A 24,175-nucleotide genomic window follows, 5' to 3' on the forward strand; every position below is an offset into this window, starting at 1 on the left:
GTTGTCGATTCGACAGCTCGTAACCTCGGAACTTGCGCACCTCCGTTTCGCAACTGAGGAGTTGAGCCGGTGAATACCAACACTACCACAGCTTCTAGTATGGCCTCTGACATGTCGGTAATCATGTCGGTAATCATGTCGCGTCGTCCCCTGTCGTCTTCGAGATCGGATTCGAATCATTGCGGGCTGTCCGTCGCATGACAGTCGTCTATCCACACGCTTCGCTGCCCACGATGTCCGACCCAAAAATCGAGCACCCAGAAGACTTTACCGCACACAAATGGTGCAACGACCTCATCTTCGACCCTTTGGTAACGCGCGTCCACCAACGCCACATGTTCGGCGAAGGAGACAAATGGAACAGCCTCTTCACCCGGACCCTCTTCACAAACGATGCCGTTCGCGCCTTCCTCAACTTGTACAAACCTGGCAAAGGGCAGAGAAGGGCAGTAGATAGGAGTAGCATGCTCACAGGCGAACCACCAAAATTAGGGACCTTTGCGCCGAGCGACTACGAGAAGGAGTTAGCCAGACAGACGGCCAAGGAGGACGTACAGCATGACCTTGAAGACCCGCAAGCACCCGAGAACATCGTCTTGGTCTCTGTGGGTCGTTATCTTGATGGTGCTGTCGGACGTCTTCACGGCGGCTTCACTGCATCCTTGCTGGATCAGACCATGGGCGCGCTGTTGATGCACTACTACCAAAGTAGCCATGCGACCTCCGAGTTGAGGGTCAAATACAAGAAGGCGATTGGAACGCCTTGCATACTGAAGGCCAGAGCGAGGATAAGCAGAGAGGTGGGGAGGTGGATAGAATCAGTAGCATGGATCGAAGACGGAGAGGGTACCGTCTATGCCGAAGGATGGGGCAGTTTTGTGTTGGACAAGCTTGAACCAACGGCCAAGATGTAGACGTACTGATCTATGGCCATGTAGAAGCACAAGGACAAGGGAATGTATAATGTATTAACTTCAGCAACCACTCATTTCCAGCTATAGGCAGCGTGGAGTTGCATCGCAAACATTCCACGGACGTGACACATACGTCTTCGGTCTCTCAGCAGCCAACCATTGCGCGCGTGCGACGAATGCGCCAGCCTGACGATGGTTGGATAGCGAACGCAGTATTCACCAAACGCTCGCGCAAGTCAGTACAATCGCTATCGCCCTCAATGCACATACCCATCGACTGTCCCAACGACCGCTATCGCAGCATGAACCGTTCTTGCCGATCCCTGCCAGCACACGCACCGCGACTTCTCGGCTGCTCCAGTGTTCTCAACACCCGACGAATCACACACTGCAGCGTGGTGGCATTGTGTTTCAGATAATCAGGCAAATTGGTTCTAGACCGGGTACCCCAGCCGTCGATCAGGAGAGTTTTGCAGCCGTTGGCAGGCTCACCCAACGAAGTTTTCTTGTCGACATCGCGCACAAGGCGATGACATGGGAAATCTATATTTATGGTGGAGAGGCCAAGATAATTAGCCACCTGGCTAATCTTGGAATGTGCACGGCGTGGGTGCCGAGTATGCTGGGTTGAAACGACGTTATGCGTTGTAGGCTGTGTAAGTTATGTACGATGGCTATCTACAGCTTTCGTCTTTTACGCGTAAGCTGCGCCTTTCGTCTCCTTCTCCATTTTTTTCGTCCTTCTCTACCGTCGCAGTTTGCGCAGTCTCTCGTTCATTGCTATCTTTCTAGGTTCAGCGAACCATACACGTTCATTACAAGTTCATTACATTCTTTTGCTTTGATTAGCCCACATTTCGAATCAACGACACGCCAAACGCAAGCTCTTCGTACACTTCATAATTCTTAAACATGATACCAACCTACTTCGCCAACGCAATATCCCTCATCATCCAAACTGCTGCAGAACAAGCCCCGCCGCCATCTCCACCACCACCAGCCGCCCTCCTGACTACCTCAAGCACCCTCGTTACGTCGCTCAAGTCTTCCTTCCCGGATCAAGGCCTAGCACTACTACCCCAACCGTACTGGTGGTGGCAATCCGGAATCACGGTCGAAGCGCTGCTCACTTATGGTCCGACAACAGGAGATTGGCAGTATGAGGAGATGCTAAAGAATACGATCGTGACTCAAGCGACAGCAACAAACGACTTCATGACCATCGATGCCACCGGCAACGATGATCAGGCATGGTGGGCGCTCGCTGCCATGACAGCCGCCGAGAACAAGGTACCGCAACTAGGAGGTATAGCTTGGGTCGATCTAGCAAGAAACGTCTTCAACGAGCAAAGACAGCGTTACGAAGACGGCGAAAACACCTGCGGGGGCGGACTACGCTGGAAGATTGACTACGAAGACGGAAACAACGGATGGCACTACAAGAACGCCATTACAAACGGATTATTCTTCCAGCTCGCCGCCCGCCTCGCCCATCACACAAATGACACCAAGAGTTTGACCTGGGCGGAGAAGACGTACGCTTGGAGCACAAAAGTCGGACTCGTGGACAAGGATTTCAATGTCTACGATGGGACAGATGAGGAGAACGGATGTTCGGATCTGAACCACGACCAGTGGAGTTACAATGTTGGAGTTTATCTTTATGGTTCTGCTGTCATGGCAGTTCATACTAGAGATGAGAAATGGGTCAATCGGACCCGCGGTTTCATTGCTTCTGCGAAGCGGACTTTTACTTCGCCGGATACTGGCGCTCTGTTTGAATCAAAGTGCGAAGGCAAAGATATAGATGATGGTGGTTGCAACACGGATCAGGTTTCTTTCAAGGGTCTGCTGGCACGCTGGTTGGGCGCTACAGCAGAAATCCTACCGGAGGTCAAGGAGGATGTTGAGAAGATTATTAATCCGGCCGTCATTGCAGTTCAGGATGGAGAGAGGACAGACTTGGGACCCATCGACAGCCTCAATGCCTTGGAAGTTGTCGACGCGAGTTTGAGAATGCAGGGATTAGGTGGTGCAGATGGTGTTATCGGGCTAGGAAAGGGGAGGAGAACTAAGAGGAGCCTCGCTGGCAGGATATCGTGGTAATTGCATTCGCCGAAAAACATTATAGAAGAATTTGATCAGTGGCATCCCAGCTGTTCCAAGGTTTGCTTGCTTTTTCGACGTGGCCCCCAAAGGCTGTTCTCCGCGATCTTGCTGAGTCTCGCACATCGTCGCCATCCCAGAAACACCCCTACGCTTATAGGAATGAACCCCTGCTATCTAGCGTCATCGTCTGCAGCCGGATCGTTCGCGATCTCATCTCGATGCGGTCCGCTGCGCGGATCGGTGTTCCGACTACGCTGGGGAGCTACGGGTGGCTGCAGCCCCTCAACACCAATGGAGCTATTGACGCTCTCATAATGACGTCGCGGGTGCCAGGAACGTCAACAAACATCATTTAAGATAAGCTCGTGTGAGGCCCAATTCATCTCATCTCTGCATTGTTGCGTTACTGTTCATCAAGTGATTGTTAGCTGCGTCGCGATACATTATGCCTTCTGTAAACTCAGCTGTAAGTGTCTCTCTCGCGGTTGCACAAGGTAGACAATTGACTGACTTCCGATAGGTCTTCCATGCATACGCATACGGTACCGCATTCTGGTACGGCCTGCGCGGCTTGTGCCGCGTGTACGACCCTATCATGGTCATCGGCTGTACGTCCCCAGGCCCTCTTCTTTCATCCTCAGACCATCTGAATTAGAGCTCTGAAACTGATATGACCCAGGGTTCCGACCTCCTTCACAACTGAACCTTGCGCCGAACGACCTCGAAGCGTACAACGTGCGCAACGACGGATGGTGTCTCGTCACCCTTGCGTTGATCCTAGTATCCTTCACGAACGCCGTGCCCTTTAGCTCAGCACCTGCAACGAAGCTTACGTCGATTCCGTATGCGAAGGCAGTTGTGGCTGCGACAATTTTTCACCACATCACAACTGGCATCGGCGCGTACCAACACTACAAGCTGCCCAGTCATTACAACACCAGTATGAGCATTGGTGTGTGGGGCAATGTGTGGCTGACGCTGACGGGACTCTTTACCTTGGCGATGCTGCAGTCGAATGCGGGAAATACACCGGTCGAGGAGGTCACTAAGAAGGTCAAATAGCTGCGTGATTAGCGGCTACTTGTTTGGGTTCATCAAGAAAGTTCTGGTCGGGGCAATACCAAGCGTGCCATTGGAGTGGAATCATGAGCACTGCTAGGGAAGGATAGAGGATTGGAGTCTACGCAGCGTGCGTCAGAACTGCTATGGCATGTATCGTATTAGAATTATTCGGGTGACAATACATGGACCAAACGAGGAAGAGAATTCATTGACCGTCGGCTCGCTCACACAAGTTGCCACTCGATCTATCGTGAAGTTAACTTGGTTGTTCCAAAGAACAGCTCAAAGATCATGTACCATCTCTTGCCCTTCTGTCTCATAATCCGTCATGTGTACCTGGGAAATCCACCGAATCCCATTGGGTATCCGAGGAAATTCCAGCCTTGACGAGTCATTGTGCACGGCGTGCAATAGGCATTCCGGCGAAAGTCATAGTAATTCTGCTCTTGGCATCTTCGGGACTGACGGTAAGGGATGCCGGGTTGATTGAAGTATCGTGGGTCGTTGATCCGGTCCAGACTAGTACGGAAGTGCTGACACGGCGGGGCCTGTATGTACTCTCGGTGATTGCAAAGTTCCCAATGACGATGAACGTCTCGACACATCGCTTTGGTACGAGGTTTTGGACTGTGAAGCAAAAGGAGTTACTATGAGCTCAGCTGGATGCGTTGTGGATGAGTCAGTTAATTGTGTATGGAACTCCTATCTACTTCTAGAAGGTCTTGACGGTCTCACATTATCACTGATCTTATATCCTTCAGTGTTGCGATTGTCGAACACATTCTGAAATCATCCAACCGTTGGGCGCGGGGAGGGCGGGTAGTGGATTTTGACGTGAGCCTTGAATTGTACATACAGCATGTAGCTGTGGCATGAGATCTCTTTGCTTCCGCCACTGAATAGTTAGTATACGTTCTGAGCGATGTGTGATTTCGGCGGATGCAAGATACTGTTCGCGGCATACAGAGATCCTTGTCATGAAGCTATGAGCACTAGCTCAAACGGGTCTCGTAACGCGAAGACACATGGCAGAGGGCTCGAACAGTCCGGTATGCAAAGATGATATGCGAGAGTCCTGAGGACAAATCGGATCCAAGCCGTAGCACGCCATGGGATAAAGCTCCCGGTGATAATTTGCTCAGCCCTACATAGTATACCCAGTTCCCGGAATACAAGTACGCGAACGTCTGGTGGCACGCAAAGTCACCACAAGGCTTTCGTGCCATGATCCCGCTAGTCTAGGGCTTTGGGCGTGGTACAAACGACGATCGTGTTTGCTGTGCTGAGGCCAACGAGTGTCGCAAAAAGCGACTGTAACATCCGGGCCGTGACCCAAAGAGAAAAGTCTGCCAGATTTTCTGTCACAATCAACGCCGTATGCGTCATCCAAACCTGTAGCTTGCCACAAGGGTCGATATGGATAATTCCCCGGTCACACAGAGATCGACCCTGGAGGTGGAACTACAGGCCCTCCATCAGGCAAGGAGACAGAAACCTATCGAAGTGAGCCGAAGACCACGTAAGTCGGCCGTTGTCTCAATTGAGGTGGTAGGTATTCTATTCCAACCGTGCAGAGATTAAAATGGCAAGAGGCACACGTTAAGAAAGTCCGGCTTAGCTTTGTCAGCTCGACCAGCAAAAGACCTTGCGATCAGAAGTGCCATAATCAGAATTAAAGTAAGCACGAGCCGAAATTCTGCGATCAATGTTTTGAATGATGAGCGCCTGCCAATCCATCCACTTGGGTATAAGACTTTTTGAAACGCTAATAAACCAGAACGCCCAATATATGTTATGCAAGGGGTATCGCCCATTTCCAATCCCGGAACGCTAAAATGCAAACAAAAATCAACTTCCCAGCCCCCATAACCATGCAATCGTCGTCATCGTTATCATTTCTGTCTGTTTCTCTGCGCAAGTGGCCTGCCACCAAAAAGCGCAGTACGCATGCAGGAAAGAAACCAGTTTCATACCCATGACTGCACCCTTTACAAACCCCTAAACTTGGCACCATTTTTGTGGTAGATGCTGTGCACTGCACGAGGAGTAATCGCAGAGGCAGCAGGTTGAGTTGGAGCTGACGCTGTAACAGTGACCAGGACGGTATCAGTGACAGTGATGATGACAGAGTTTGGATTTGTCGATGATGTGGGAGCTGCCCCAGGACGCCCACTGAGAGTCGGGATGTTGGTGGGGGCTGACAAAGTGGAGTTAAGGAAAGGAGCTCCACTGCTGATAGAGGGAACAATACTGCTGACAACTGGAGCGCCACCGGTCGGTGAGGGCGCCGCGTCTGTAGCGGAGGGCGAAACAGCAGGTGATCCGCCAGAAAAGATGGGACCGACTTCGCCTTGCACAACATCTGTCATGAGAGCTTTGCGTGACGCAAAGTCCGCTACAGCAACGGTCATGGCATCTTGTTGAGGTCCAAGATTGAATTTCGGCTCTGCAGCCTCAGCCATGGCGACGTCTTTGGATGCGACATCGATGTCGATGCATGTGGTATAGTATTCGTCTTTTCCGTTCGGATAACTTGGGTCAGCGTTACCAGGAGCTGTGTTCCATTGCCAGACCCAGTAGATGGTGTATGGCTTACCCACTTCGGTGTCATCAGGAAGCTGAACGTCCGTTTCGCAGGAAAGAGGATAGTTGCCTGGTGCTCCTTCGACAACTTGTCCCATTGCGAAATTCGGGTCGGACTTTCGGCGCTCGGTGGAGATAGGTGAGCTGTTTGTTTCGTAGCAACGGCCATCGTCGAAATCGTTCATGGTGAGTAGCTTGCCGCGCTTGTCCCCTCCCTGGCCATCTTGAGTCCAGCTCAAGACCGTCGCTAGATGCTCGTCCTCCTTCGGTGATGTGGTACCGTATACGAAGACGGTGCCGCCCTTCTCGGGTTTTCCAAGCTGGTTGCCCGGTAGAGAGACGTGGCCGTTCTCTGAATATCGCATGGCTATGAAACCACCGGGTGCGGCCTTGAGGCGAGGATACTTGTCCTGAGACTGCTCTTGCTTACGTTGCTGGTCGTGACATAGTAGTGTACTGTTTGTAATGAAGACGTTGCCTGGTGTCATGGCGCCCGGAATCTCGTAGTTCATCGAAGTGCCGCTGTATCCCGGGTCGGTTTTCGCGACCATGCCTCGCGGATATCCATATTCCCCAACGTATTCGCCATTGTCGTTGATGTTGCGCAGCTGTTCAATCCAAGTGTGGCCCATCGCAACGGGGGCTGCGGTCATCGCCGCAATTATTAATGTGAGAATGGTCGGCATATTGTGTAAAGATTTTCGTTCGTAAACGCGGGATTCGGAAATGTCGTGGTTTTGGCCTGCAAAACACGGTCGATATGTGAAGTTGTGAAGTACTCGTAAGGTTGGGAATCTCGTAGTGTGGTAGTGTAGTCGCAAAATTGTCGTGGCTTGCTGATGAAGTATTGTCAAAGTGAAGAACACTATTGACTAATGTAATTGTGAAAGGGCTGGCTCAGCCAACACGCTGTGAATGAGAGTACAGTGTAGAGCGACAGGCAGTCGGCTCGTGTTCACCGGAAGAATAGCAACAAAGCTATTGTTCAGCAAAGGTGTATGACCGTTTTGGTAATAGCACCCTAACACAACGTACAACCACAAGAAAATAAGGGAATGAGAATGGAAGAGGGAAGTCAAGACGCACACAAGCCAGGTGTGATCACAAAATGCAAAGCTCACGCGGCCATGGTCCTTTATTCAGGCTGTCGATGGTAGTGAGACAGACGCCGTTGAACGTTGTAAAATCTCCGGCCTAGAAGAGAAGAAGTGACGGGAGCCAATAGAGAAGGAGACACACGATGTGTCGAAACGCAGCGCCACTCCACGCGGCGCCGCATTCAAGCTTGTGAGCCTGAATTGTATGGGTGTAGGATGAGTGTTTCAACGCTGGCCGACACTGTAGCCGCCAGCTATGGCTTTCCCGTCCCGCAGCATGGCTGCGGCGTAGCGCGCACATGCTGCAGCCTCCCGTACTCTCCGGCGCGAAGATCGGCCTCTGGTACTCGGTAGTTGGTAAAGCAAGTCGCATCGCAAGGCTGCGCTAGGCTGTTCTCAGACATGCAGAGGGGCGGTAGAGTGTCAGAGGACCGTGTGCCGTTGATCTACAACACGACGACGGAAGCTAGGCATGATCTAGATCGTTATGCGATCTCGCTGTCAAGTTGTGGAGAAGTGCTGGGAAACAACAACAGCCTGCCGCTGTGCTGTTTAGAGGCGCTTTCGCATCATGCACCCACCGAAGACGCGTGACGCGTGACGACCCACGTGGAGTTGACAGGGACAACGAGAAAAGCATCCGAAGTGTGCTAGAGAGTGATGTCGGAGCCACCTGACGATAGGTGAATGTGCGCCGTTGCAGCGCTTCGAGAAGGAAGGTGAACCCGCAAGCGATGGGGTGGGGTGAAAGAAGTTTGGTAGGAGGCTCCGCTTCGTTTCAGGTCAGAGCACCAGCGAGCGTCGATTGGTTGTTGCCCGCTGCGCTAGGCTTCATACTAGCCAGCAGAGATATCATCCGATTGGAGCGCATCATTCTATTTCACGATACCTCCCAGCTAGTCTTTTCCACACGACTAGATTGACGCCCATCCAGTCTCTATATTTGACAAGCGAGATTCCAGACATCTGCCCAACATCATGCATCTTTTCTTTTCATGGCTCTCTCGGCGTGTGGGAAGATAGATGACAACAAGATGAGATATTTTCCTGAGGCACCTTTTCACCCATACAAACACGTTTCCTATCGATTACTCGTGTTTCATCGACAAGGTAAAAGTGCGGGGCGCGGAACAGCCCTGAGGCACAGCAAACGGCACAAACAGGAGCCTGGCCAGCATCCCCACCTGTCAAAACGGCTCGCAGATTACAGGAACCAAACCCGAGGCTAACCACGTCGGACGACCATAGCAATCTTTCTCTCGCTGTGACTGCTCAAACTCCAAGCGCTTGGCTATGTAGGAGACAATCAGGCACCTTCCCGGGATCCATCTCCTCAAAGTCCTTGCATCTTGGAGACCCTTGATCAAACATGCGTTGACTGATAAAGTCTCAACCGGAGTACTCTATTGACGCGTTTACCACATTGACACGCTGGCAGAAAGATGCGGTTATCAACTGATTTCTCGTGATTGACGTCGATATCATATATATCTCAACCGGTCTTGTCCACGCAAATGCTCATCCATCAACTTGACCGCGAATAACTAGGTATTTGGTGACACACGCGCCTTCCGGGGTCGATATTTCCGTCCGGTTGACACAAATTGATTTCTTGTGAGACACCAAACCATGAACACGGCTTCGCTCATCCGCAGTAGTCGCCATCGAAAGACAGACAATGCAGTGACAGTGTTGTGAAAGTGGTGGAGCTTGGTATACGCTTCTTTGACATGTATGGAGATTACGATATGTGTTGGTGAATATATGAAGGAATGTATGACATGCACAGCGCGCATGATTAACAACATTGTTCGTGTGGAAGATCATGAAAGCTGCGAAGCCAGCAGTGTTAGCATCAGGCATTCTGCAACACCACCATCACTGACTATCACAAATTCAAGCATTGAATACAATATTGAGACTCTTTTCGCGCAATGATTCGACTAAACTTGAATCTTCTCCACTGTTCTTACAGGCTCATTCACAGCATAGCAGTGTGCGCACCTCCTCTAACAACTTTCTCCCACTACTCACATACACAACAGTTTCCAGGAAATTAAATATCGCCTCCTTCCTAATATGCCACTACCCAGTCCCAGACCAGCAAACTGTATATGCACCGCAGTCACGAACTCTTGGGCCTGCGGCTGCCACAGCTACACTTATCAGGTTACTTGTATAGGACCAACCTACCACCATCCGCCAGTAATTGTTGGAGTAGAACTTCATTGGAAGGAGATATGCGAGAAATGCTCGGAAAGGACGAGTGATGCAGAGAGAGCGTGGTGTCAGAGGCGGGGGATATGTCCATGCGACGTGCCAGAGGATGAGGAGTCGTGATATGAAGAGACGTTCTTGATTGTTACGCAAGTGTAGCATACGCTGTTTGAGAGCCTTGAGTCGTACCGGCCTGGTATGCGGACATCACTTGTTGGTCCCAAACTGATATCCGTTTCGTTGTTAACTGTGACAAGTGTTGCCAACATATGTGGAGCCGATTAGCAACGTCATTTTGCCTACCATCCATGTGCGAGTAATTACGATCGTATTGAGTATCGCATCAGCTATCGCGCGTGTCTTTCATACGAGATCCCGCCAGAAGACACTAAATTACCACGAGAAGCCTTTCAGAGATAGGGACTTAATACAACCTCCGTTATATTTTTCAGTCGTACGGGCATAGGTTACATCGCTTATCCGGTAAAGCGCTTCGCAAACTCTAATCATGATGGCAATGTTTCCACGAAATAATAGATCCTTTAGGATATTGTTCTCACCAAGATATTCATTCTTGATACCTATCAACTCGTTGTCCCAGCGCCCAGTGCGGTTGTTCAACGGGACACTGTTCCGGTCAGTCGTGGAGTGCGTCAAAAGAGCCTGGAGATGGTAGTGGTATGATTTGGAATCGCGCCAAGATCTCGAATGCCAGCGGCAGTTACTGGTACCTAGGTACATTCGAGGTGGGTGTTGGGGGAACAAATTGCAAACAGTTAGTGGTAGTACTCTGGCAAGTAACCATGGTGTACGACGCCACTGCGAGTGGCCAAGTAGACTGGAAACTTTAGATGTTGCCACACGATACGCAACATCATTCTAGGTTGGAGAGAGATGATGATGAAGAAAGTGCGCGAAGGTGGCGCTTCTCGAGGATTCCTTGGCATTTGTCTAGCTTTGTCAGCCGACCACGTGCACTAGCCTCCGCGACAATCTGCCTAGCAGAGAGCTTCGCGCATCGCGACTTTTCCAGCCCGCACGCGACAACCTCACCACGCCATCACCGTTTGTCGTCCACACAATCGAAGCGCACTCACATCGATACTCCCAAACACTTTCTTGAACAACCGCGATCATGGCCAACTACCTCGCCTCCATCTTCGGTACCGAGCAGGACAAGGTCAACTGCTCCTTCTACTACAAGATTGGCGCCTGCCGCCACGGCGACCGCTGCTCCAGGAAACACGTCAAGCCTTCGTACTCGCAGACTATTCTGCTGCCCAACCTCTACCAGAACCCGGCCTACGACCCCAAGAACAAGATGAACCCGCAGCAGATGCAGATGCACTTTGATGCCTTTTACGAGGACATCTGGTGCGAGCTGTGCCAGTATGGGCTTGTTGAAGAGTTGGTTGTTTGCGACAACAACAATGACCGTACGATTCCCCTCCCCTTCCTCCTGTGCTCTGGTGTAGAACAATCTGCTAACGTAACATCTTCAACAGATCTCATTGGCAACGTCTACGTCCGATTCAAGTACGAAGAAGACGCGCAAAAAGCCTGCGACGCCCTCAACTCGCGCTGGTATGCCGGCCGCCCCATCTACTGCGAACTCTCGCCCGTGACCGATTTCCGCGAAGCCTGCTGTCGTCTTAACAGTGGCGAGGGCTGCGTCCGCGGCGGCTTCTGTAACTTTATTCATCGCAAGGAACCGTCGCCTGAGCTGGACAGAGAGCTGGACATGTGCACGCGCAAGTGGCTCAAGGAGCGTGGCAGGGACGCGAGGAGCATGTCGAGGAGTCCTACACCGCCTGCGACGAAGAACAGGTTCTAGAGTGGAGATGGAACGGGAAATGTGAAGACAAGGGCTGAATACGAAGGGCGTTTTGGTGTTATACATGCTCGCGCAGTTTGGGACATGTTGGTTGATACCTCGATATCCGTAGCGGGCATGGCGCTGCAGATTGGCATTTCTAAGTTAGTTTTGGTAAAACAGTGAAGTGCGGATAATAGGCTGGACTAGTTTACGCAAAAAAGAATCATGTCAGTTCGTTCCAGTCTGTTATTGTGCCCAGACAAATCTCGTGAGTTGCGCAACGATGATGTGATTTTGTCAAGGAAAGAAGCAGATATTGCATTGTGGTCATGTAAGACCTGGTATCATCTAGAATATAAACAAAAGAAAAGGAGGAATCCATGCATCGCTGATGCAGGTCGGTATTCACACACACCATCCCGCCTCCCGTTGAAAAGACATTAGACGCCGCCTATACACAAACGTGTCTAAAACACCCATATATGCCTCCATCCCATACATCTTCATCTTTCTCACGCGGTTCGCTCAGATGATCTTGTGCGCCTTCAAGACCAGCACAGTGACTACAATGCTTGCGATGAGCAGCAGAAAGATTGTCCAGAAACACCAGCAAATCCATGTCCGATGCTTGGCTTTGCGCTGCTGCTTGGCGAGCCATGAATCTCTATGTGAGGCGTCAGCCGTGATGGTCGTCACGAAGTTGAAGCGTGATTGCGGACGGCCAGAGAGGCTGAGGGAAAGAGTAGAGAAGTTGGGGGTGCGGAAGAAGGAACGTGACGGTGTTGTGGGGAGGGGGGAAAGTGGTCGTTGTGGCGGGGCAAGGTCGTCCTCGTCTCTGTTTGAGGGATGCTCTTGGACAGAGACCACCGGTCGCAGTAGTTGTTTGGTAGAATTTGTCTTTTGCAATTTGGACCGAGAGCGTCGTTTCTGCTCCCGCGGTATCGGGCTCGCAGGGACTTCTCCCGACAATGGGGACAGAGGCGATGAAGCAAAGGACGACCGTATGGAAGAGAGTTGGACCATGGGCGGGAGATCAGGGCTTAGGGGCGATTGGGAAGTGGGGGATCCGAGGGGCGAGTGTGAGGGGGAAGACAGAGAACTTTGGACGTACGGTTGCTTTGGGTCCTGGTTTGTCTTTTCAAGTTCGTCTTGGTGTACCGCCACGCTGAAGCGTTTCCAGAATAGAGGATCGCGCACCATATTAGGCAATGTTATGAGTGGTGTTGGGAGGAGATCGTGTTGAGGTAGCGACGGTACGCAGGTGATGACGAGCTGCTAACGCTGTTCTGCGTTGAGCGTGTACGTGGATGGAGACAGTGGTGACTTCAAGTCGCGGAAAGGTGGACTCGGGTTGCAAGGAGGTTGTGGTGACGAGAATTGTTGAGTGAGAGTGGACGCAGTCGTTTGTATTGTCATGTGCAGAATCGTCCAGTGACACGAGGGTACGACGACGGATATAGCTGTGTCGCACAGCAACAGGCGAGATTTGGTGTGGGTATGTAAATTGGAAAAGGCCAAGTGAGCCAGGAAACCGCCGCGTGTAAGGAATGACACGACTGACACGACGTAAACCTTAAGTCGGGGTAGTGATCGACGATGGTTTTGCGAATCGAGTGAAGCTGAAATGACGTAGTAGAGAAAGGGGCGACGATGGTAGGATGAAGCGGTCGTTTGCACAGGTGCAGCACTTCAAGGCGCAGTCGTGAATGGAAGTAGTCGTGAATGAAAAGAGGAAACTACCATACTTAACATTTCTCGCCTATACAGGCCCCTAAAACAAAAGGCAATGGGTCTTGGACCCGTCCGATGTAACACCATCTGCCTAGACTCGACGTCCAAGTGCCAAAGCAGGATGTCGATATTGTCGTGAGAAGGGGGGCAACCACAGTGGTGGTTCTGGTTGGTTTTGAGCTGGCCAATGGGAGGCTTCGAGGCTGTTTGGATCCCTGCTGGCCATCATGCTGGACACATGGCGCCGATGGCGGTAGGGCGCGGGAAATTAGAGAGAAGGTACTTGAGACGAGGGATCCACGTGTGATTGGTAAGGCCATGAGGCTACTTGATCTCCGTGCAGTGCGGCTCTGAAGCTGAACAAGTACACTGCAGCTGTGTTGGTTGCAGCAACCTGCATCTCGAGTTTTCGGCATCGCACCCTTGGCAGAACACATGCAGACGAAAAGAGCTGCTGCTCATCATCGTCAGCACGCGTGTGCTCTTCCCCATCAAGGCGGAATGCCACGTTGAAACAAGGCGCTATACGCAAAACATGCCTTGACAACGGCCTTGCGCAAGCTTCAGTGCGGTCCCACCCGCCGTTTCTGTCGTTCGACATTCCCTAGGGCTCACCGCTAGGGTTCCCTAGACTGTCGCACCGGCATCCTTGCTGTGCAATCCCAAAACCCTGCCAGCACAATCTTGTACCACTACGCAGTTTCTTGCTTTCGACTGCTCACTGATTTCCGGAATTAGCAGCAGCAAGGATGCCGCACGAGGAGTTGCCTTTCTGGCTAGTCAATGTCCCTAGGGATCAGTGGCCGAGCGAGTGTCCGGACTTTTTGAGAAACGTTAGTGAGAAGGACAGGGGAATCATCGGGACGCCTGACGAGGACTACAAGGTCTTGACATGGGACCAAGTGCGGGACATTGTAGGTGAGATTGAGGCACGACGCGCGATAAGCGAAACGCTGATGGTCGTGGGCAGAAAGCAACCGGGTCGACAAGTTTCATCGCATGCCAAGTCAGTTGAGGCGGTATCGGCAGTTTACCCATCGGCTAGAAAGGGAATACGGCAGCATCATGAACTTTATTGTTAATGAGCGGCTGAAGTGGGGAAGCATGGAGCCAAAGGGCAAGCCGTTTGAATTCGATGGTATGTGCATTTGTGTTATAGCGATGGGCATCCATGTTTACCAATGGACAGAAGACATCAAGATTCTATACAACGACTGGCCCTATGGCATTGATGCAGACGTGGTGCACCTCGTCGTGTGGACCAAGTTTGAACTGGAAGACGACCCCGACACCGGGCTCTCTACCGCAGAGTCCCAGGAACAAATCGGCGATTACGTGCAAAAGACGTTTGCCCCAAAGGTCAAAGAGTTGGTCTGGTTCAAGAACTGGAAGAGCCTGAAGAGCGTGCATGCGGTAGAGCACTTCCACGTCATGTTGTACAGACCGGACGCTGTGTTCCTAAAGGAGATTACGAACGGCGATGTCCCGATGACTGACAAATTTACCTAGGAGGGAAGGAGGGAAGGCTAACGGGGCATTTCGGCTCTAGTACAGTCGAGAGGGGAATAAAAAACGTGCCGACTTCTCTCTCTCTCTCGTGTCTCCCACTCTCTTGAGTGCACGAGCATTCGGGAAGACAACGGGGTGTTTTTGGCATGCCGACGGGAGATTATGCACAAATGACGGCATATTCTAGGTGGCAATTTGCAATCATTCCGGTCAGATGCGTTATAGACATGGGGTTACCTGTTAGAGGAGCAGGCGGACAATGATTAGAGGTGCATTATCTGCTATCGATATCATCCAGACTTGGGATACAGTACATCAATCCTCTCAGCCTTGTTGTGCACCTGGGCGCAAGGCGACACCGATGCTGGTCCAGTTCCCCTGAAGATCACCCGGTTGCTGTTGGGAACGGTTGGAGCGGCGGGCAAAGCGGATTGGAGCGCCAGCCCTCAGCAAATTTGACAGGCGCGTCATTGTCCTGTGGCGTACGTGGCGCGTGTCGTGTGGCGCAAACTAGGGCTGCATAACTAATGAATTGCCAGAAACAACAAAACTAGGATATTTTGACCCAAGTACGCTGAGCTGGTCAAGCAGACTAGACGTCGAAGCCGGCTAGGCGCATACGTTCTGCAGGACCCTTTGTTATCGCATCGTCTGCCGTCGAATGACGACGTCCTGCCTGGGCCGGGATACAAAGCGGTGAGGGTGCTGTCTGGCCTAGCGTTGACAAAAAAGTCGCGGGACGGCAAGGGGCCTTCCTCCACATTTGAGTCGGCACCGAGCGTGTCTTGTGCACCAGCCTCTACTCCCCCTCCTTTACTGTTCTCGAGAGCGGCGCGTTTACGTGTGTGAGTGCGTGTATTGTGACGCCGATTGCGGGATTCCGGTATCGCTCAGGTCCATAACTGAAGACCCGAGCCGCGTGTGGTCAGCCAACACCGACCACGGTGGGTCCGCGAGGTATGCCTGCGCTAGAAGGAATATCCGCCAGCAACTGTACTGACATGGTGGAAGGTCTTTTTTTCCTTGTAGTCACGCTCGTGATTTGTACCCACTTCCCAATTCCACTCCCACGACACGCTGCGCACAGCCACGCCTCCGCGTCATCCCATGCGAGCGACCCTCCAGACGGCATCTGCAACACTTCCCACTGAATCAATTTCAGTGGTGACCGCTCCACCATGCTCGGGTACCTCACCAGCCGCTGGCAGTCGACGGGCGACCTGAAGAAGACCAGTCCGACCTGGTTCGACCGCCACTTCTCGCCCATACTTCTCTCCGTCGCAAAGAAGGCATGCACCCACCCAATCCACACCATTGTCACCATTGCCTTCCTGGCTAGCTACTCGTACCTGGGCGTTCTCGACAAGGGCCTCCTCGAAAGTGGCATTGAAGAAGTCTCCAGCCGAGTCGACTTCCACTCCCTTCTGGCAGGCAGCAAGACACTCAGAGTAGGACAAGAGACATCGTGGCAGTGGGAGGCTGAAGAGCCCAAGACGGCCGTCTACAAGGACAAGGTAGGCAACCCCGCCGGCCCCAAGACATCTGGCTAAAACAAACAGACTGCCCAGGAGCTCGCTCTGGTGACGCTCGTCTTCCCCGAATCGAGCACCATCAACTCTGCCCCCTCACAACAATCCGTTCCCAACAATGTCTCCGCCGAGCTCCTCCCAAGCTCCTCGAGCTCCTTCTCTACCTTCTCGCACGACACTTCGCTCGCCTTTTCCATCCCCTACACCCAGGCCGCCGATTTCCTCCAGGCTATGCAGGAGATTTCTGCGCCAGAGGACGCTGCCCAGTCGCAGGGCTCTGACAAGGAGGGCACGCGCGAAGAGAAGAAGTGGATGATGAAGGCTTCCAAGAACGGCAGTGCCCCAGGCGGCGTGCGCAACTGGATCGTTGAATCGTGGACGTCGTTTGTCGATCTCCTCAAGGTATTATTGTCCCTGGATATAACAACGTGAACTTGGGCTAAGACCAGCACAGAACGCCGATACTGGCGACATCGTCATCATGGCCCTGGGCTACCTCGCTATGCACCTAACCTTCGTCTCTCTCTTCCTTGCCATGAGGCGACTTGGATCCAACTTCTGGTTGGCTACCGCAGTCCTCCTGCAGTCGGCCTTTGCTTTCCTCTTCGGTCTCGCCGTGACAACTTACCTCGGCGTTCCCATCAACCTGATCTTGCTCTCCGAGGGTCTTCCTTTCTTGGTCGTCATCATTGGATTTGAGAAGCCCATTGTTCTCACCAAGGCTGTGCTCTCTGCCTCTCTGGATGGCCGACGAGCAGCCGAGGAGAAGCGGGGTGAGCCTTTGACCATTCAGTCATCCGTACAGACCGCCATCAAGAGGACTGGTTTCGAGATTGTTCGCGACTACTTTTTCGAGATCTTGATCCTTGTTGCTGGCGCCATGTCGGGAATCCAGGGCGGTCTCCGACAGTTCTGCTTCCTCGGCGCTTGGATTCTTTTCTTCGACGCCATTATGCTCCTCACTTTCTACACTGCTATCCTCACCATCAAGCTTGAGATAAACCGCATCAAGCGTCATGTGGCTCTCCGCAGGGCTCTTGAGGACGACGGTGTCGATGGCAAGGTCGCCGAGAACGTCGCTCGCAACAACGACTGGCCCAACGCTCGTGATGTGCAAGTTGACAACCACACGACAACTGTGTTTGGAAAGAAGATCACGGTCCCCAAGTTCAAGATTGTCATGGTCGCTGGATTCATCGTTGTCAATGTCGTCAATGTGGTTGCTCTCCGGTTCGGCCTCTCTCCTAGCAAGGTTTCTCACGTTTCTGGCGTAGGTGCCACCCCTCCGCTCGACCCCTTCAAGGTTGCTGGAAATGGACTGGACTACATCTACGAGCAGGCCAAGAGCACCGCCACGTCAACTATCGTCACCATCCTTATGCCGATCAAGTATGAGCTCGAGTTTCCTTCTATCCACTATGCCGAGCCTTCGATTACCGACAACGACTTTGCCTTCGGAAGCAATATCAGCACTCACATTGTTGACGGTGTACTGAAGAGCTTGGAAGACCCTTTCCTTAGCAAATGGATCATCCTCGCTCTTGTAATGAGCGTGGTCTTGAACGGCTACCTCTTTAATGCCGCTCGCTGGACCATCAAGGAACCTCACCAGCCGCTCGCGCCGCCTTCTCCCTCTGAAGTCCAGGATGGAGCTCCTACTGTGCCAGGCACCCCTCGCGTGCCTTCAATGTACATGCCTACGCCACCCCGCACTCCCGGCCCCGAGGACCAGAATGGCCGCCTCCAGCCCCTTACACAGATCGCAACTCGAACACCAGAGATACCTGCAGGCCCCTCTGAAGAACAGCAGAGACAACCAAACCGTCCTCTTGAGGTTCTCGAACTGATGATCAAGGAAAAACAGGCACCTAAGATGACTGATGAGGAACTTATCGAGATGTCGCTCAGGGGAAAGATTCCTGGTTACGCTCTAGAGAAGACACTTGGTGACAAGACTCGTGCCGTCAAGATTCGTCGTGGCCTTGTCTCACGCACCCACGCCACACGGGAAACTTCAACACTGCTGGAACGTTCGCTGCTCCCCTACAAGGACTACAACTACGATCTTGTTCACGGCGCATGCTGTGAGAACGTTGTCGGCTACCTCCCTCTTCCTCTCGGTGTCGCTGGACCTATCCTCGTCGATGGCCAAAACTACTTCCTCCCCATGGCAACTACCGAGGGTGTACTCGTCGCTTCAACTTCCCGAGGTGCAAAGGCTATCAACGCAGGTGGCGGTGCGGTTACTGTTGTGACTGGCGATGGTATGACCCGCGGACCCTGCATTGGGTTCGATAGCCTTGTACGTGCTGGTGCTGCGAAGAATTGGCTCGACTCGGAAGAAGGTCAGAGGACGATGAAAGACGCCTTCAACTCCACTTCTCGCTTCGCCAGGCTCCAATCCATGAAGTCTGCTATCGCTGGTACCAACATCTACGTTCGTTTCAGGGCCACCACTGGTGACGCCATGGGTATGAACATGATCTCCAAGGGTGTCGAGCACGCTCTCACCGTGATGGCAACCGAATGTGGCTTCGACGACATGCGTGTAGTGACTGTGTCGGGTAACTACTGCACTGATAAGAAGTCTGCCGCTATCAACTGGATCGACGGTCGTGGCAAGGGTGTTGTTGCCGAAGCCATGATCCCCGGTTCTGTCGTCAAGTCAGTCCTCAAGTGTGAGGTTGAAGATTTGGTACAGATGAACATTTCCAAGAACTTTATCGGATCTGCAATGGCTGGTGCTATGGGTGGATTCAACGCTCACGCGGCGAACATTGTCGCTGCTATCTTCTTAGCTACCGGACAAGATCCAGCGCAGGTCGTTGAGAGTGCCAACTGTATCACCATCATGCACAAGTAAGTCGCCCTTTTCGTGAAATATAACAAGGTCAGAATCTAACGAAGAACAGCGTCAACGGCAACCTCCAAATCTCCGTCTCTATGCCCTCCATTGAAGTTGGCACAATTGGTGGTGGTACCATTCTTGAACCCCAATCCGCCATGTTGGACCTCCTCGGTGTACGGGGCGCTCACCCAACATCACCTGGCGACAACGCCAGGCAACTGGCTCGTGTCATCGCTGCTGGTGTATTGGCTGGTGAACTGTCGCTTAACAGTGCGCTGTGTGCAGGTCATCTTGTCAAGGCGCATATGGCACATAACAGGAGTAATGTGCCATCTCGTGCCCCCACACCCGCACCTGCGACACCAGTTACAGGAGCTCAGACGCCCGTAACCGGCGGTGGACCTTTGTCAGCACTGAGCTCTGGTCCCGCACCAAGGCGTTAAAGATTCGGGGAGCAGTCAGGTTTGGCGTACTAAGGTTGTCCTTGGGGGTGTAGATACGAGGGACGATACCTGGGTTTGTAATTGCACATTTCAGGGTAATCTAGGTTAAGAGAAATAAGGAACAGAACGGGGATTCATATACATACATTCGCAAGAATACGGTTTGTCATTCTGGCAGAATCATACAACATTAATTCATTCTTGATAAGTTTAGAAGCCTTGGCTCTGCTTTGTTCGTGATTATTGCTTTTGACTAGTTCTTGCGTATTACGAAGGGTTGCGTTAGGGGCAGCTCTAGTGCTGTCGCGACAGCCAGGTTCCGAGCTTGGTGAAAAGGCATGTATTGTGTTGATCCTAAACCTATATTGTGTAGCACGTTTTTAACGTGCACTGATGGCTAGGATGATTGGGATTGCTCTTGCGCATCACAGTCGCGAGCAGGCACGAATAGAGATTCACATCGGTGTTGCAACGGCTACGTCGCGGGTGCATCTTTTGCATACACCAGCGGCTGTGAGGGAAACAGTGAGGATAGCCAGAATGCACTCGCCAGGGGGTTTGGGTGAAGCTATCTAGAATAGCCGGATTTGACGTGACGTTCTGAAAGCGTTCGAAACATTTGTCTCTGTACGCGCCGTTTCAGGCGCGCGGCGTGCGCCAAACACAAAGGTAGAACTGACTTGCGCCCCCTCGGCGCCAAGACTCAGCTCAGCTGCAGTGCGAAGGGGCGGCCAATCAGTTAGCCCCGGACCCCAGCTGCCGCAATTACGGGGTACGCCGTTCGTGAATGATCATCAGCTCGCGTTTGCATAAAAACACGCGGAGCTTTGCCCTGCTTCCCAATGGTCTCACTCCTTCATAGGGCCTCCACTGCTGACTTCCCCTTTTCCTTTTGACACAATCTTTGCTTTCAATTCCCACTCTTCAACTACAGTCGCTCACTTGCAATTTCAACAAACATGCGTTTTGTATCAGCGCTCGCCGTCGCGGCGGCTACCATCAGCAGCGCCCTTGCGCAGGACCTCGTTTTGGGCTTCAACTCTGGTGCGTCTGACGATAAGGGCAAGGCAAAGACCCAGGAGGACTTCGAGAAGGAGTTCACCACCGCGCAGAACCTGGAGGGCGCACCGGGCAACTTCAGCGCCATCCGTCTTTACTCTAACATCCAATGGGAGACGACCGACACACCCATCGCTGCCTTCCCTGCCGCCATCGCAACGAACTCTAGGCTCCTCCTCGGTATCTGGGCATCAGGCACAGACAACATTGACAACGAATTGAAGGCGTTGAGCTCTGCCGTCGAGGAATACGGGACAGCGCTGACCGATCTTGTTATCGGACTGTCTGTCGGTTCGGAAGATCTCTACCGTGTGTCTGAGCCCGGAATCCGAAACGAGGCTGGAGTCGGTAACAGCGCGGAGAAAATTGTCGAGTTCATCAAGGCTACGCGCGAGCGTCTTGCTGACACCCCTCTCAGGGATGTGAAGATTACTCACGTCGACACCTGGACCGCTTGGGTCAACGAGTCCAACAAGGCTGTTATCGACGAGATTGACTTCCTGGCTGTCAACGCATTCCCCTTCTACGAATCCGAGCTTGACAACAGGATCGACAACGCCGCCAATCTCCTGAGCGATGCTATCAGCGCAGTTGAGGGTGTCGCTGGAGACAAGGATGTCTGGATCACCGAGACTGGCTGGGCTTACAGTGGTCCAGACTTTGGTGCTGCCACGTCGACTGTAGACAACGCAGAGACATACTGGAAAGATGTCGGTTGCGCAATCTTCGGCAAGTGGAACGTCTTCTGGTACACGCTCCGCGATGCCAATCCTGCCAACAAGGTCAAGTTTGCCATCTCGGACAAGCTGTCCACCACCCCGCGCTTCGACATCAGCTGCCCAGAGCAGAAGGAGCTACCATCGGGAAACTCCTCCACCCCGAACAACGGTACTTCGACCGGTGGCTCGTCGAGCAACAACTCGACTACAGGTGGCGATGACAACGAAAGCAGCAACAACAACAACGGTGGAAGCAATGGCGGAAGCGACAGCGCTCAGCCATCTGGCACTGCTGCTCCCAGCGGAACTGGTGCGGGAGCTGTTACCTCGGTGTCGGTCACCAACTCGATGGCCATGGCTTTGTCTGTCGTCTTTGCCGTGGCTGCCTGGGCCTTGTAGGCGTACATGTAATTCTCATAACTAGCTCTTTTGCGGCATTTCTTTGCGTCGGGGTAAGATAGATTGTATGCGTTCACATGGGTTCGCGAATGGATGACATTCGCACCCAGTTCGAGCGACTGGTTCGTAACACTATAGGTTTATAATATAAGAAAAGAATGAGATGGCTTTGTGCAAATGTTGCTACGAGTGGCATCTTGATGAATGGTGAGGTGAGGTTTGACTTGATTCAAGTTGACGAGATAATAAACAAGGGTGGGTAGGTATGGTCCACGCACTAGCCAGTCGAGACGCGTCATGACCCCACACTCATCTACTCCAGCACTCTCTCGTTCTCCACCTGCTTCTTATCTCCCTAAACGTCACGAAGACATAGTATCTACCGACCAGCCAATTGGCTATAGCCCATCATTTTTGTCTGGTCTGCCAACGACTCGACCAACAATTCATCCTCTCCTCCCCTGCCTCCGATCCAAGACCTTCCCGCTGTTCTTCAAAGACGGCCTGCCGGACACATTCGACCTACTTCCGTCATCAGACTCGTCGGAATAGAAAAGCTCAGGACTGTGGGTCTTATACCGTTGCATTGAGCCCATAGTTGGGGTCATGTAATGTGGCAGGTCCGCTCGCGGCTGGGAGGATGACGGAGTGGCGGGTGGTGTGATGGCAGTATGCGCCTTGGTTTTGTCTCGACGAATGCCTTTTGCAGAGATGGGGTGCTTGGGAGCCGCAGAAACTCGAGTCGATGCAATCCGAGCGGGTGGCGCAGAGCTATGTCTAGGGGGTGTCTGTGGCGGCGTTCGCTCCGTCGGTGCTGGCGTGTTTTTGGATGTATTCGTCGTCGGTATAGAGCCCCGGGGCTTAGACTCTGACAGTGTTCGCCGAGGGTTGGAAACTCTTAAACCTCGAAAGGAATTCCCGATGGAAGAGAGCATAGACGTTGTACGAGGCTTGGGGACACATACACCTGCCTTGGCTGGCATTTCGGCAGTTTTGAATAGTCCTTGAGACTTTGTAACGAGAGGCTTCCGGAGAGGTATTATTGGGGTGAGTCCAGATCTTCCCTGAGACTTTGCAGGCAATGCACCATCCTTGTTTCGAGGAGCATTTACCGTGAACCTAGGTAGCTGGATCGCAGGCTTTTGTTTGGCGCCTCTTGCCGACCAAACTTTCTCCCCTGTTCTATTTACCTTCGCCAGCTCCAGACCCTTCTTCACCCCTGCTCTCTGCGACCTTTCGCGATTGTCTAGGAGCTCCTGAAAATGGATGGCCTGAAGGATCAACAACCTAGCGGCGACGTTAACGTCTTTCTCGAAGACTTCGTATGCGAACTCAGTAAATTCGGCCCATGTCCGCATTTGTTCTGGTAATGGAAAGCGCAAACTCGCCGACTGGTAGACTCTGCGAAGGTCATCCGGTATCTGTTTCGCACTCATAATGACGGACAGCATTAGCGTTGTTGCAATCAGCTCTTTTGCTTCAAAGATGAGTTTTCGCACACTGCCATGTAAGGATGCATGAGCTTGGTTGAATGTTGGGTCGAGTCGGCAACTGCTAGGGACTTCGAGCAGGTAACGATCGATCTCATCATATCGGATCAAGCTTGGAGCTTGTTCTGGGTTTCTGGAGTTGCTAGTTACAAACGACCTTTTTGCACGGCTTACAATTCCTTCTTTCAATTGGGCCGCGTTCGAGATTGCTAAGTCGTCACAAAGTGCTGAGTCCAGCCTATACTCTGGGTCGAAGGAATAGTCCAGCATGCACACATACTCATATCCGGGTCCCAGGCGGCCGAACAACCATTCCCATGGCTCGGTGATCCGCTTATTCATACTGTATACAATTCTTTCCAAAGCTTCGTCGAGTGCGGCGTGATCGATGAAGAATTTTGTGTTAGCAGTCAATGCCCCGGGTAGCATTTTTGCATCGCGGATGTAGTTGACTGGTGCGGCTTTGACTATCGGCTCACATGCTGAACTGGGCAGCGGCGTATGACGAACAGGATTTTGTTCCCAATCCGGTTTGGAAGGTAGCACTTCAATGCCTCGACCGAAAACGCGGAGCACGGTAGAAATGGCGTAGGGGTTTGAGGTCGCAACTCCGACAAGATCTCTCCGGGTGGATCTGCCGACATCATAAT

General features: G+C 52.4%; 9 protein-coding genes across 9 annotated transcripts; 7 read left to right on the plus strand and 2 right to left on the minus strand.

Moving 5' to 3' along the window:
• Nucleotides 1–39: 39 nt before the first annotated feature.
• On the plus strand, nt 40–947 carry ACET3X_002510 (uncharacterized protein). Its single transcript, XM_069449260.1, has one exon. The coding sequence runs from the start codon at nt 198–200 to the stop codon at nt 912–914; it is 717 nt and encodes a 238-aa protein (XP_069309057.1). The 5' UTR covers nt 40–197; the 3' UTR covers nt 915–947.
• A 688-nt stretch (nt 948–1,635) lies between these two features.
• ACET3X_002511 (uncharacterized protein) lies at nt 1,636–3,053 on the plus strand. Its single transcript, XM_069449261.1, has one exon. The coding sequence runs from the start codon at nt 1,827–1,829 to the stop codon at nt 3,018–3,020; it is 1,194 nt and encodes a 397-aa protein (XP_069309058.1). The 5' UTR covers nt 1,636–1,826; the 3' UTR covers nt 3,021–3,053.
• Nucleotides 3,054–3,419: 366 nt separating this feature from the next.
• ACET3X_002512 (uncharacterized protein) lies at nt 3,420–4,304 on the plus strand. Its single transcript, XM_069449262.1, has 3 exons — nt 3,420–3,489; nt 3,544–3,631; nt 3,703–4,304. Exons 1-3 carry the CDS (start codon nt 3,469–3,471, stop codon nt 4,083–4,085), a joined length of 492 nt encoding a protein of 163 aa, XP_069309059.1. The 5' UTR covers nt 3,420–3,468; the 3' UTR covers nt 4,086–4,304.
• A 1,490-nt stretch (nt 4,305–5,794) lies between these two features.
• On the minus strand, nt 5,795–8,497 carry ACET3X_002513 (uncharacterized protein). Its single transcript, XM_069449263.1, has one exon. The coding sequence runs from the start codon at nt 7,352–7,354 to the stop codon at nt 6,074–6,076; it is 1,281 nt and encodes a 426-aa protein (XP_069309060.1). The 5' UTR covers nt 7,355–8,497; the 3' UTR covers nt 5,795–6,073.
• A 2,620-nt stretch (nt 8,498–11,117) lies between these two features.
• On the plus strand, nt 11,118–11,816 carry ACET3X_002514 (uncharacterized protein; the record flags this gene model as incomplete). Its single annotated transcript, XM_069449264.1, has 2 exons — nt 11,118–11,418; nt 11,488–11,816. 2 exons carry the CDS (start codon nt 11,118–11,120, stop codon nt 11,814–11,816), a joined length of 630 nt encoding a protein of 209 aa, XP_069309061.1.
• Nucleotides 11,817–12,323: 507 nt separating this feature from the next.
• Nucleotides 12,324–12,998, minus strand: ACET3X_002515 (uncharacterized protein; the record flags this gene model as incomplete). Its single annotated transcript, XM_069449267.1, has 2 exons — nt 12,324–12,462; nt 12,910–12,998. The coding sequence occupies 2 exons, from the start codon at nt 12,996–12,998 to the stop codon at nt 12,324–12,326; spliced, it is 228 nt and encodes a 75-aa protein (XP_069309062.1).
• A 1,280-nt stretch (nt 12,999–14,278) lies between these two features.
• On the plus strand, nt 14,279–16,067 carry ACET3X_002516 (uncharacterized protein; the record flags this gene model as incomplete). The annotated part of the gene is made up of 5 exons (XM_069449268.1): nt 14,279–14,447; nt 14,500–14,667; nt 14,719–14,965; nt 15,947–15,995; nt 16,050–16,067. 5 exons carry the CDS (start codon nt 14,279–14,281, stop codon nt 16,065–16,067), a joined length of 651 nt encoding a protein of 216 aa, XP_069309063.1.
• Nucleotides 16,068–16,216: 149 nt separating this feature from the next.
• ACET3X_002517 (uncharacterized protein) lies at nt 16,217–19,858 on the plus strand (the record flags this gene model as incomplete). The annotated part of the gene is made up of 4 exons (XM_069449269.1): nt 16,217–16,552; nt 16,598–16,969; nt 17,022–19,426; nt 19,480–19,858. The coding sequence occupies 4 exons, from the start codon at nt 16,217–16,219 to the stop codon at nt 19,856–19,858; spliced, it is 3,492 nt and encodes a 1,163-aa protein (XP_069309064.1).
• A 959-nt stretch (nt 19,859–20,817) lies between these two features.
• ACET3X_002518 (uncharacterized protein) lies at nt 20,818–22,035 on the plus strand (the record flags this gene model as incomplete). Its single annotated transcript, XM_069449270.1, has 1 exon — nt 20,818–22,035. One exon carries the CDS (start codon nt 20,818–20,820, stop codon nt 22,033–22,035), a length of 1,218 nt encoding a protein of 405 aa, XP_069309065.1.
• Nucleotides 22,036–24,175: the final 2,140 nt, after the last annotated feature.

This window comes from Alternaria dauci, chromosome 2 (assembly GCF_042100115.1).
Source record: "Alternaria dauci strain A2016 chromosome 2, whole genome shotgun sequence".
NCBI classification, from domain to species: domain Eukaryota; kingdom Fungi; phylum Ascomycota; class Dothideomycetes; order Pleosporales; family Pleosporaceae; genus Alternaria; species Alternaria dauci.

What these genes read in the sequence shown, in the direction of transcription:
- ACET3X_002510 (XM_069449260.1), top strand. Translation starts at nt 198, where the DNA reads ATGACAGTCGTCTATCCACACGCTTCGCTGCCCACGATGTCCGACCCA.
- ACET3X_002511 (XM_069449261.1), top strand. Translation starts at nt 1,827, where the DNA reads ATGATACCAACCTACTTCGCCAACGCAATATCCCTCATCATCCAAACT.
- ACET3X_002512 (XM_069449262.1), top strand. Translation starts at nt 3,469, where the DNA reads ATGCCTTCTGTAAACTCAGCT. An exon ending in TGCCTTCTGTAAACTCAGCT is followed by an intron (nt 3,490 to 3,543) that starts GTAAGTGTCTCT and finishes GACTTCCGATAG; the next exon opens with GTCTTCCATGCATACGCATA. An exon ending in CCCTATCATGGTCATCGGCT is followed by an intron (nt 3,632 to 3,702) that starts GTACGTCCCCAG and finishes GATATGACCCAG; the next exon opens with GGTTCCGACCTCCTTCACAA.
- ACET3X_002513 (XM_069449263.1), bottom strand. Translation starts at nt 7,354, where the DNA reads ATGCCGACCATTCTCACATTAATAATTGCGGCGATGACCGCAGCCCCC.